Here is an 11,482-nt window from a genome sequence, read left to right on the forward strand (position 1 = left end):
GGACAGCCGGGCTCCACATCCGCCCCACCATCTTCTGGGTCCTAGGCGTGTTCAGGAGAGCAAGGTTTTGGAGCACATAGGAGCAGGAAGTGGGATGGAGAGCTGTCCCCCAAGACCCTGTCTGCACAGAACAGCAGTAGTGCTGGGCTGGGGAGAAAAGAGAAGTTGAGCATCACTTGGCTCCATACACAGTGACATGGAGGCCTGCGGAAGAGCACACCAGCACCAAAGGCAGCCTAGGCACGACCTCACCAGGAACAGCCACTGTGACTGACTGGCTGGTCTTTCCATAAGGCAGCTATTGGATAGCCAAAAAGATGTACAGACACTCGACTCACTGCCCTGGCTTGGCTGTGGGGCCCTCACTGCTGTGGGGTGTGGCTGTGAAAGCTTGGGCAAAGCGAAGGGATCTGGAGACCCCTCCCCGCTAACCATCCTCAGACCTGGAGAAGGACTGCACAGCAGACACACAGGAGACGGTGCCTCGGCTGCTCCAGGCCGCTCTTCCCACAACACCCTAGTTCTTTGTTCCTCTAAACTGGTTGAGAAGGGACCTGAAGCTGTTGTAGTGCAGAATCTAGAGCTTGGATTAAGGTGTGTATAGGAATATGGGACCTGGGAAAGGAGGGCTCTGGCAATAGGCATACAAAATACTAAAAGATTCATGGAGTCAGGAATGGTGGTGCATGCCTGTAAAATCCCAGTATCTGAGAAAGAGGTGGCTTGAAGGAGGATCAGGTTGGTTCAAGACCAACCTCAGTTGCACAGCAACTCCCTGGCTAGCTTGAGTCACATGAGGCCCTGTCTCAAAACCAAAACACAGGCAGGGGGAGTCCCACGGAACATGGTGGCTTGTTTGCTATGAGAGAGAGAGAGAAGGCGTAAATGACTTGGCGGTACCAATATGCTTTGCAAACGCATGTATTCATCCACAACCACCACCAAGCTGGAGAGCATCAGTGAGCTCTGCATCGTTCCTGTCTTCTCTCACTTTCTGCTCTTCTGGAAGAGGTCTTCAGAGCTTTCAGAGAGAGAGAGAGAGAGAGAGAGAGAGAGAGAGAGAGAGAGATCACCAGGCTTCGCACTGCAGCTCGATGGAAGAGCGCTTTCTTATCTGGGAAAGCCTAGGTTTGTTTCTCGGCAAAGATGTGTGAGTGTGTGAAGGAATCAGTCAGTTTATGGAGGTGACAAAGGGATCAATGGAGTGTTACTGAGGAAAGATGGCTCCTTTATTAGCTCACTTTGGGCTTTGTACTTTAGTCACCTTCTCAGGAATCCTCAAAATAACCCAAAGAGTTCCAGGTAGGAGTGCTGGACCCAGCTGCCCAGGGCCTAAGCCCTGAGGAACACTCTCCTGATGTCTCACCCGGGGCACTAAGTGGACAGGCAGACAGATGGGTTAATGGAAATCCTGCTGGGACCACGCTCCAGTGTGGGGCTAGAGGTTCACCTGCTCTCTGGCTGTCAGGAAACTGAGCCAGGACAAGGACCCCTGTTGGGACTTTGGGCCAAAAGAGATTTGGGAGCACAGGTGGGGGAATTTATCCCTGACTGTGTGGAGTGTGACAGGACAGGGAGGCCTTGGAGAGACAAGGTGGACAGAGCCTGGGGGACAGGTCAGAGCTGAAATCCCGAGGCTTACAGCTACCTGCCAAAGACTGTGATTTGAGATCATGGTTGGTTCAAGTTCATTCTTCTTTCCAGTAAAGTTAACATTGGCTCCTCTCAAACAAATCTGTATTCTCATCTCAGCCATCCTAGGAATAATGAAGTAGCAGATGAATGCTAATAAGCAGAGGGCTGGGGGAAACATTCTCTAATTAATTATGATTATAGACACTTGATTCAGAGGGAGAGAGGTTTTATTTATTTATTTACTTACTTAATAAAGAACAGGACTGGGTGGGTTGTGTTTTGAGGTCACAGGGGCTTTCTCTTTCCAGGCCAGTTTTTCTTTCTGCCATTAATTAATGAATATAGATTTTTGATTAGAACCATCCCGATTTCTTTCAGTGTTAATTTGAATTTCAATTTCTGACCCTTGAAGGCTGATGCTGATCAAATACTACGTATTTGTTAATTCTGGGGCCCCAGGATTGAGAAAAACAGCCTGCAATTTGCCGAGATGAAAGAGAAGTGGCTCCCTAGAAAACAGTAAAGGGCCGTGGGAAAGCGCCTGTAGGTTGTCCACAGTGCAGAAGGCGGGTGCTGTGCTTTAGATGTTTATCTGTATCTCTGAGATAAACCTGCATTATTTCTGCCTTGTTCTATTCATTAGGTACGCAATGGGAACCTCCTGCGTTACCAAGGTGGGCTCAATGTGATCGCAAAGGTCTTTAAGAAAAAACCGGAAGGTGAGACTTGTGTGATACAACTTGGACAGACCCCACCGGCTGAGGCCGTTTTTGAGGATGGGAGGCAGCCGTTAAGGCCGGGAAAGGCAAGGGCAGATTCTGAGTGCAAAGCCCCCAGCAGTAACTAAGTCCTGCTGACACTCTGTTCTTAGCAGACTGAGATGCATTTCTTGTTGCTCTCAGCCATTCCATAAATCCATTTGTGGTCATCTGTTGGGCCAGGGCTAGCCCCATCTGCCTCCTGTTGGCCTCATGTTCGGTTGCTGTCCTTTAGTATGGATGCTCTACGATATACAATGTGCTGTGTGTTTACCATATCTCCTTTAAAACTATAAACCGCTTGGAATGACAAAGACCAAGCGGTGTTTTAGTAAGTGTACTTGAAGCACCAGGTGCATTTGCATGACTCTGTTGTCATTACAAACCCGACTGATTAGTGAACTGTCTGCAAGCAGAAGCATCCAACAAAATGAAAGAATGAAGGAGCTGGTGTGCAGTGAACCCAGAGGCCCATCGAACCAAAGCCAAAGCGTTAGACCCGTGGTGGGAGAGCCACTTAAACACTGTCTTCTCTGCATTCCTTCCCTCTCATGTGAAGCTAGCAACCCATTTTACCTTCCCTCGCTTGGGGCTTGAGGTGGGCATAGAGTAGAAAAGGAGAGACTGACGGTCACAGGATCATCTCTAATTCATGTTTGGTTGTTCGAGACAGGGACTCGCTGTGTAGCTCTGGCTGGCCTAGAACGAGCTTTGTAAACCAGACTGGCCTTGAACTCATAAAATCTGACTGCTTCTGCCTCCCTAGTACTGGGATCAAAGGCCAGCACCAGCATCCCACTTAGGGAAGACACTGCTCCTTTGGAGTAGAGGGAGGGAGGGGAGGAAGGGAGGGAGAGAGGGAGGGAGGGGAGGGAGGGAGGGAAAGAGGGAGAAGAAACCCTCAGGGGGGGAAAGAAGGTGACCCTCACCAGAGCCCAAGGAGGACACCAAACTGTTGTGTGATAAGACCCCAGAGGAGCATTGCAGTCCTGCCGCACTGAGGGACAGAGATTGCTTGTGTTACCCGTGACATCCGGGGCACTTTGCAGGAGCCAAGAATGTGGGGGAGCAGCAGGCAGGAGGGTGTCTTAACTCTATCCAGGCTGGTTCGCATACCTTTGGGGGTGTCTCGAGGCTCTGACCTGGGGAGTTTTAGGGCCCACTGGAGTGGAGAGAGGCAAGTGCAGGAGCCCTCAGAGAGAATGTCCCCCTAGCCGGCAGGAAGAGGAGCTGGAGTCTGAAATATGACGACTTAGTACAAAAAGAGTAATGTTCCGGTCCCCCAAATGTTAGGCCGGTACTCAAAATGGTGACAATCTTTTTGACTTTTAAGTGAAAGCCTTTAATCTCCAGTGAAAGCCCGGTTGTGGGGGTGGGAGGTTGTTTAAGGGGGGCAGAAAACCCTGCTGTGCAGCTCTCGGACAGGGGAGAGGATGGAGTGGAGCTGTCGATGGGCTCCACGGCCCTGCTAGGTGGGAAGCACGAAGTCCATCTCGTCGGGGTTGAAGTACAGGTAAATCATAAAGCAGCCCCAGAGGACAACGGTGAGCATGGCGCCGAGGTGTGGTGCGAAGGTCTCCTGCCAGGTGGGAGAGATGTGGGGGACCTGGGGCCAGATTGGGGCGACAGCAGAGAGCACGCCCTCCCGCCTCACTCCACGTCCTTTACGCCCGGGTGGGGACGCTGGGTGGCAGAGTCCACTCACGGCGGCCCCTGTTCCCTGTACCACCACGGGGGGGCCTGGCTGCAAAAGGAAGCGGCAGCGTCCTCCCTTTGGGAGGACGAGACACCCAGCTGAGAAGGCGCTTCTCGCGTGGGTCTACCTACCCCCGACTCCTGTTGGTCTTTAGGGCACACAACACACATTTCTCCTGTGGAGGACAGAAACGGCACAAGAAAGACTGTTGGAGGGCACCTCACCAGGCTTTGCTAGAGGAAAGGGCAGAGTGACTGAGCGGAACCCGGGAGCAGGCACAGCCAAGGGCAGACACACCACAGCCTGGGAGGGGAGACAGCTAAGGTTTCTAGACCAAGGGATGCCTGGGGCGGGGGGCGGGGGGGATAGGCCAGCCCTTTAAAGCAGGAGCTCTGGGGAAGTCGGGGCAGGAGCAGCTCAGGGCTCGGAGGGTGGGCAGGAAGTCACTTACGCAGCAAGTCGAACACGGGTGGAGGGGGTCCAGCGCAATGTTCTTTGTTTTCTGGGCCACCATCACCTTGTCACTAGCCAGGGATGCTCCGCCGCAGTCTTCCGTTTTCTTGAGTCTGAGCGAGGAGTCCTTCTTTCCTATCTGTCCCAGTTCCTGCTGCTTCTTTGGTTGTTTCTGAAGGGGCCTGGTGGGTCAGGAGGGGGCAGAGATTTGGGGAGTCTGTCTCTACCGGTACACAGGTGCCTGGAAGACCTTGACGTCCAGCCATTGTAATGGCAGAGCCAAGACAATTCCTCGAGGCATACATTCGCTCAGCAGCCTGTGCACCCAGCAACGTGAAGGGAGGGGTCCTCAGGGGCGAGGGTGACACTTACTGCTTGCTGGTATTCTGTATGTTTATTAAAACCTCCATCTTGTCATCCATATCCTTCTGCATCTCCTTCAAGAGAGAACCCGAGACTACAATCACCCCCTTCTGAAGAGCACCAAGGTCCTTCCTCCCTCCTCTCTCTGTAGACCACTGCTGCCTCCTACTTCAAGGATCCTCACTAGAACTGGCCTAGGTGATGAACGGGGCACGTCCCTCACAGCCACCTTCCACCCTCGTTTCATGATGGAGACCAGAACGCAGGCAGAGGTACAACAGACTGACCACACACCCACACACGCACATTTAAAATGATAAAAATAAACCATAAGCATGAAAGAGAAGACAGTAGTTAAAATACAGCTCATTTTTTATCCACTGTGAGTTAAGAGAGTAAAGATAGCCTATAGAATTTGATGTGGGAAATGCTGGATAGAAAAAAAAACAAAAAAAACAAACATGGCCATGAAGTAACCCTGAGGGTGCAGAAGCTGTACTTGACAGTCTTCGTTATGGAGAGAACTGAGTGTGGACTGGGTTGTCGTAAAACACCAATAAAAGCGATTTACTCCAGTGAAAGTGACTCTAGTATGAAGACTCCAGATGTAAGTTAATCTGATGCAGAGCCGACAAGGCCATTGGGTCCCCCCACCATTGGCGGGAGGGGGGTTTCTGAGGACAGCTCTGTGAGTCTTTATAAACAGTATTGGGAATAGCATCAAAATCCAAGGTCAAACATGCCCCTCGGGCCTAGCACAGACAGTCAGTGTCCTATACTCTGACCCAGCCACTCCTCCTCCACAGTCAGCCCCGCCTCCCCACTCTACGGCCATCTTCCCCACTGCCTTCGCCCCTCCAGACTCTGCTGTCACCACGGGCACCTTGTCTCCTTCAGCTCCTCCCCTGTGTCCCACAGCCTCCTCCAGCCCCCTCCATCCCAGCTGGGGGCAGTGTCGGACCTTCCCCGCCGGCTCGCACCTCCCAGGCCACCTTGCCAGCGGCTGCTGCCTGTGCGTTCTTCAAGACTCTGCCAGACAGGTCCCGGCCTGTCAGCTGTTTGTGAGAAGCCGTCACTGTTCACTGTGTGCCTGTGCGGCTTTATTTCTCAGTTTCCCCCAGACGACCCCGCTCCACGGCTGCTCTCCCCACTGACTGGGAAACACAGCCGTCTCCTGCTGTGCCCAAGCTGTTTCCTGCCCGAAATAGCTTTCTTTGTGCTTTTTCATCCCCAGAGTGGCCACTAATAAAATGCTTACGCTGTTTGCATGTTAATACGGAAACAGCACATGCCCTTTGCAAAAATTTGGATAAAGCAGAAGAATATTAATCTTCCCCTCTCCCAAGGCTACTATTTGCTTTATTCAGTACACTTCTTCCCAGTCTTTTTCCTATGTATCTACTTATATTTTTACCTAGTTGAGATCAGCCTATGTAGAGTACTCATATTTCATGTTAAGCATTCTTCGTAAGAATGCCTTTAATAGACCCTAAGAGTAACGTATGGATAAACCACAATTTAGCTATTCCTCTACTGCTGGAAATTCTGGTTGTTCCCACACATTTACTCTTATCAATAATCCTGAAATGGAAATCATTTGTACATACTTATTCTGACAGTTTTTAGTATTCTTATAAAAATATTCCAGTTTTGTGTAAATTAGTACTCTTATCAGTAGTTTATTTTCATAAATCCACACTTTGCTTATTCGAGTGTAAGTTACATTACTTAAAGTTTTGGTTTTTTTTTTTTTAAGATGCTGTGTGTGTGTGTGTAAGTGCGTGTGGGGGTTACGTACACACGAGTCCAGGTGCCGCCCAAGGACAGAGGTATCAGATCCCCCTGGAGCTGGAGCTGTGAGCAGTTGTGACACAGCAGGGGTGGGTGCTGGGAACCAAACTGAGGTCTGCTGCAGGGGCAGGACGTGCTCTGAGCCACTCAGCCACCTCTCCCGCCCCATCCATGTTCTCTAGCGGCATGTGTGTGGAAGTACAGCTTTCTCTGCCCTCTGTCTCTGTGTTCTGGCCTCTCTGGCTTGTCTGTGCATCCTCTTACCCATTTGCTCATCTATTTCCTGTTGTTTTGTGTGAGATCTGTATTTTGTAGACTAAAAACCATTCATCTCTTACCACCCTGATAGAAAACTATTATTATTGTTTTAACATTCTATAATTGGTGTCTTTTCATCATAATTCTTTAAAAAATGTTTATATGACAAATATATCGATCTTTGTCTATTGTAGCTTTTCCTTTCTCGTTTTTATTTTGTAAATTCACTTTATAAACCATTTCAGCTTACATTGCTAGTGAACTATTTTTTCCTCACAGAGTCAAGCAGTGTTCCCGTATCATTATATAATCCTCTTCTTCTCATTGACATTTAAAAATCACCTTTTATCACAGAGCTGAATCCAGCTCAGTGGTTGAATGACAGCCTAGCAATGTGAGACCCCAGGATCTTGTACCACCAAAAAAAAATATCATCTTTTATCATATTTAAAACTTTATGGAAATACTGTTTCCAGCCTAGAGTCCCATGGGGGAGATTGAATACATAGGTGCTGGGACCTCACCCTCAAAGATTCTGATTTCATCGTTATAAGGATAACCTGCGTTTGGGGGGGGCAGTTAGACTCTCCCGTCTCATTCTAATAGGCAGCTGAGGTTGATGGGTGTGTTCAGGTGTTGGGGAGCTGGTGTGCCCCTGCAGGCACATATCTAGATAGCTTGTGAAGAAACCAAGTGTGGGAGGGGAGGTGTGGCTGCAGTTCTAGCACTCGGGGTGAGGTGGGAGTAATCAAAAATCAGAGGCCAGTGTGTGCTACAAGGACTGCCTTCATATGTGTGTGTGTGTGTACATATACACTGTGTAAGTATATAGATACGCACACACACAGCTACACACATACATACATTTTAAAATCATTTATGACACTTAACTCCACCTTGAAGACATTTCTGTAACGTATGGAGTCTGGGTGTGTGGGTGTTTTTAATATGCTCCTGGGGGATTCTCAGGATTTCCAGCCCTAGCAGAGAAACCATCCCAGGGTTATGGATGTACATTCCTTCGTTTCTCTGCTTATCATTAACCACCCTGATTTGATGACTGTGGGTTTATCACGAATCTTAATTATCCATTGCCCTTTGCCTGCTTGTGCATCTACATCACTGATTCTCCAGCCCTATGGGGAAACGTAGGCCCTATCTGAAATGTGAACCTGAGGCTCTTGTCTCAAGTCACTCTAAAACAGACTAACCTTGGCAAACTGTTGCTCTATGGTCTGAATTCTCCTTCCTGTTTTCTGAGCCAAAGAGGAACCACTGGGCCTTAGTTACATTCACACTAAGCTTCCAGCACGATCATGAGGCCTCCCGGCTCCCACTCTCTCTAAGGACTTCTAACTCCCACTCTCATTACTCCTACCTCTAAACCCCTAATTAACAGGCAGCCTGTGCCTTCCCTTCTAGTCTGTCTAGTGGGTTACAGACACCTCCAGGGCAGGGGCCTGGTATCTCTGCCATCATTTCCCATGTGACCCACAGAAGGCATACAGTGAAGGCTTACCTTCATAATTTCCACAAATTCATGAAGCTTATCGAAATCTTTGTCCATGATATCCTTTATCTAATGAGGAAGAAAAGCACCATTTAACAAGGCACAAAGTGTGCTACCGAAGCCAGTCACAGAATCTTCTGGGCATTTTAAGTAAAGGACAGCAGCTGACTCTTGGGAACAGATGAATAATGTGCTACATGAGCCAAGGACAGCAGCTGGATCTTGGGGACAGATGAATAATATTCTACAAAACCCACTTTCCTCCTGAGAAGCCTCTGAAGGGTCTAGGGTACAGGGACTGCCAGTCATCTCTATCGGCAGCCTTCCTCTGAGCACAGCTTGAATTACAGCTTGGTCCTCTGTTCCCCAAGTAAGCTATAGGTGATTGCATCATAGAAACAAAGGAGCTACTTCCATGCAGCTTGCTCCAGGGAGATGCAGAAGGAGGATAAAATTGATCTGTCATTGTCTCCAAATTCCTTCTCAGCCCCTCTTTACTGTTTTTGCTGAGGGAGTCCTTAGCCAACTGAAAAGGGCTTAGGCATGGAAGAAGTAAGAGATTAAGGCTCTACTCTGCCCAGGGCTGAAACACTTTGGGGGACCAGGTAAGGGTTAGGGTGTTGCTTTTCCATGCAAGTCCTCATTTCCTTTTCTATCCAGAGTGAGCAAGTCCATTTTGCACAAAGCTCTGCTTCTCTTCTCTGGCTGAAGCCTTATCATGTCACCTTTTTTATCTCTTCCATTTTTTCCTTGAGTTCTTCTCTCACCTCCCTGAGTTCATTCTGGGGAAATGAATGTGAGAGAGACACGATGAAGACAAGGGCAGGTCCTTGGGGCACTACCAAACAGAGGCAAGGAAAGGAAAGGACTGTGTTCAGACAGTGGGTCCATGAAGAGACATGCTGAAAAGAGCATAGCTTTGGAAGGCTTCCCCAAATAAAACACCCAGACTAAGTCTAGAAACGGCAGACAAGTGGAATGTGAGGGTCTGCCAGTAAAATACTAAGCACTGAAAGGGTGAGACACACCAAGAGACAGGATGGGGCTGGAGATGTCATGGCAGTAAAGGAAGCTGCTGCTCTTCTGGAGAACCTGTGATCCGTTCCAGCACTGATACCTGGAGGCTCATAACTCCAACTCCACACTGGCAAAACACGCCCCGTGCACACATGCACGCACACACATATACACCAGAGAGAGAGGAGAGAGAGGAGAGGAAGGCAGAGGGGAAAAAAGAGGAGAGGAAAGGAAAGGAAAGGGAAAGGGAAGGGGAAAGAGAGGAGGAGAGAGAGGAGAGAGAGAGAGAGAGAGAGAGAGAGAGACACTAGCAGTAGCACATGACAGGGATTAGGACCCAGGCCAGCTGATTTTGTTAAAGTAATAAGACAGCTGGTGACATCAAAATGAAGGCTTTGTTAAATGACTTGATTTTGACAGTCACACACACACAAAATACATAAGTGAACATGCTTGACTTTAGGAAATACTTAAGATTTGGGTAAACTTAACTCTCAAATGGTTTAGAAAACGTATGCTGTTATTAATTCTGGGAACCTGTGGAGGGTTGGTTTCAGGACCCTCCACAGGGTCCTGATGAAGTGATGAAGACTAAGGGAAGAGCCCGGGAAAGGGAGCCACAGCCAGGATGTCCACCTACTATCCAGACACGGTAGACTAGGAAAGAAAATACCCATAGCCGTTCCTCAGTGTCTGAGAAGAACCAGCTTCAGGAACCCTGCAGATATCCAAATTTGCCAATGCTGACATCCCCTCCATTCTGTGCACATATACTTTAAACTATCTCTGGATCACTTAAATACACAATGCAACGAGAAGGCTATGCAAACCTTTGTACTGTCTAGCTACTGTCTAGATGGAAAGATATCTGTAATGTTTTACCGAATAGTTTTATTTTATTTTATTTTTTACCAAATATTTTAAACCACAGATTGGTTGAATTAAAGGCATGGAGCCTATAGATATGAAGGGCAGTATGTGTGTGTGTGTGTGTGTGTGTGTGTGTGTGTGTGTACTTGCGTGTTCATGTGTACACAGGGGTATGTGTAGAGAGGGAGACAGACAGAAATGGAATCAATTGGCTGAAAAATTGCCAGCATTTAGGGGATCTGGGTGAAATGTCTACTAGAAGTCATTATACTGTTCTTTGTAACTTCTGGGTAATCCAAAGAGTTTCAAAGCAACAGGTTAAGAAAAGACCAAGAGTAGAGTCCCCCATCTGCAGCTGCCAGCAGGCACCAGCACCGGTTAGTGGGCCGGCCACCCCCTCACCACGCTGACCTGTCAAGCCGCCTGGGCCCACACACTGACCTTCAGCTCCTGTGTCATCCCTCTTTTGATGAATAGCCCTTCTTGCCTAATTCCTTTGTAATCACACATCTGCAGATTGAAACAGATACACAGAAGTACTGGAAATGGTGGATGCGGGTGGGAGCAGCTCAGACCTCTTTCCTTCCCACCCCAAGGCCAGGCATGTTTCACACCCCATTCCAGGCGAGAGCCTGCTTTATGCCCTGAACAAAGAAAGAAAAGTTGGAAGGCTCACGGGATCATTTCCAATATCCTCTGTGTCCTGCCTCCATTCGGCAGGAGCCCACAGAGGTCCCACAGTGCCCAGCACTTTTCTTCCTTTACCAGGTTAATTTTCTTCGGTTCTTCCCTCTTGGCCGACATGATGGAAGAAGAGCCAGGGTGTTCTTCACCTTCCCAACCTCCCCACAACAGAACCCTGGGACCAAGCAACCGTCCTGTGTAGCTTACCGGCTTAGGCAAGGGTAGGGTGACTACCTCTTTGTTTGCGGAACAGCTGAGGTCACAATGCCAGACCTCAGATGCTGGCCTGGAGTGTGACCAGCTTTGGGTCTGTCTGCTGTTGCCCCTGAGATGAATGGCTCTTACGAGGTCCCAAAGCCATAAGGCCTTGAGCCTGGGGCTGCTGAGGACACAGCCAGCCATTTGGGAGGCGCACGCTGGGAGAAGCCAAGCCTTGACTCCTCATGC

The 11,482-nt window shown here is 49.0% G+C and overlaps 1 protein-coding gene and 1 long non-coding RNA gene across 2 annotated transcripts; both read right to left on the minus strand.

Annotated features, from left to right (window-relative positions):
* Window positions 1-915: 915 nt before the first annotated feature.
* On the minus strand, window positions 916-2,019 carry LOC132646511 (uncharacterized). Its single transcript, XR_009584809.1, has 3 exons — window positions 1,883-2,019; window positions 1,649-1,757; window positions 916-1,021 (listed from the first exon to the last, which is right to left on the minus strand). It is a non-coding gene; the product is annotated as an uncharacterized LOC132646511 (long non-coding RNA).
* A 1,463-nt stretch (window positions 2,020-3,482) lies between these two features.
* On the minus strand, window positions 3,483-11,155 carry Tex35 (testis expressed 35). Its single transcript, XM_060365091.1, has 7 exons — window positions 11,117-11,155; window positions 10,793-10,861; window positions 9,190-9,246; window positions 8,474-8,533; window positions 4,915-4,979; window positions 4,541-4,724; window positions 3,483-3,972 (listed from the first exon to the last, which is right to left on the minus strand). Exons 1-7 carry the CDS (start codon window positions 11,153-11,155, stop codon window positions 3,862-3,864), a joined length of 585 nt encoding a protein of 194 aa, XP_060221074.1. The 3' UTR covers window positions 3,483-3,861.
* Between the last annotated feature and the right edge of the window lie 327 nt (window positions 11,156-11,482).

Source organism: Meriones unguiculatus, chromosome 11 (assembly GCF_030254825.1).
Source record: "Meriones unguiculatus strain TT.TT164.6M chromosome 11, Bangor_MerUng_6.1, whole genome shotgun sequence".
In the NCBI taxonomy this organism is placed as follows: Eukaryota; Metazoa; Chordata; class Mammalia; order Rodentia; family Muridae; genus Meriones; species Meriones unguiculatus.

Excerpts from the sequence above, each read along its gene's own strand:
- Tex35 (XM_060365091.1), bottom strand. The coding sequence starts at position 11,155 with ATGTCGGCCAAGAGGGAAGAACCGAAGAAAATTAACCTG. Across the intron at positions 9,247-10,792 it reads GGATGACACAGGAGCTGAAG|AATGAACTCAGGGAGGTGAG; the intron begins GTCAGTGTGTGG and ends TCATTTCCCCAG. Across the intron at positions 3,973-4,540 it reads ACCCGTGTTCGACTTGCTGC|GAGACCTTCGCACCACACCT; the intron begins GTAAGTGACTTC and ends CCCACCTGGCAG.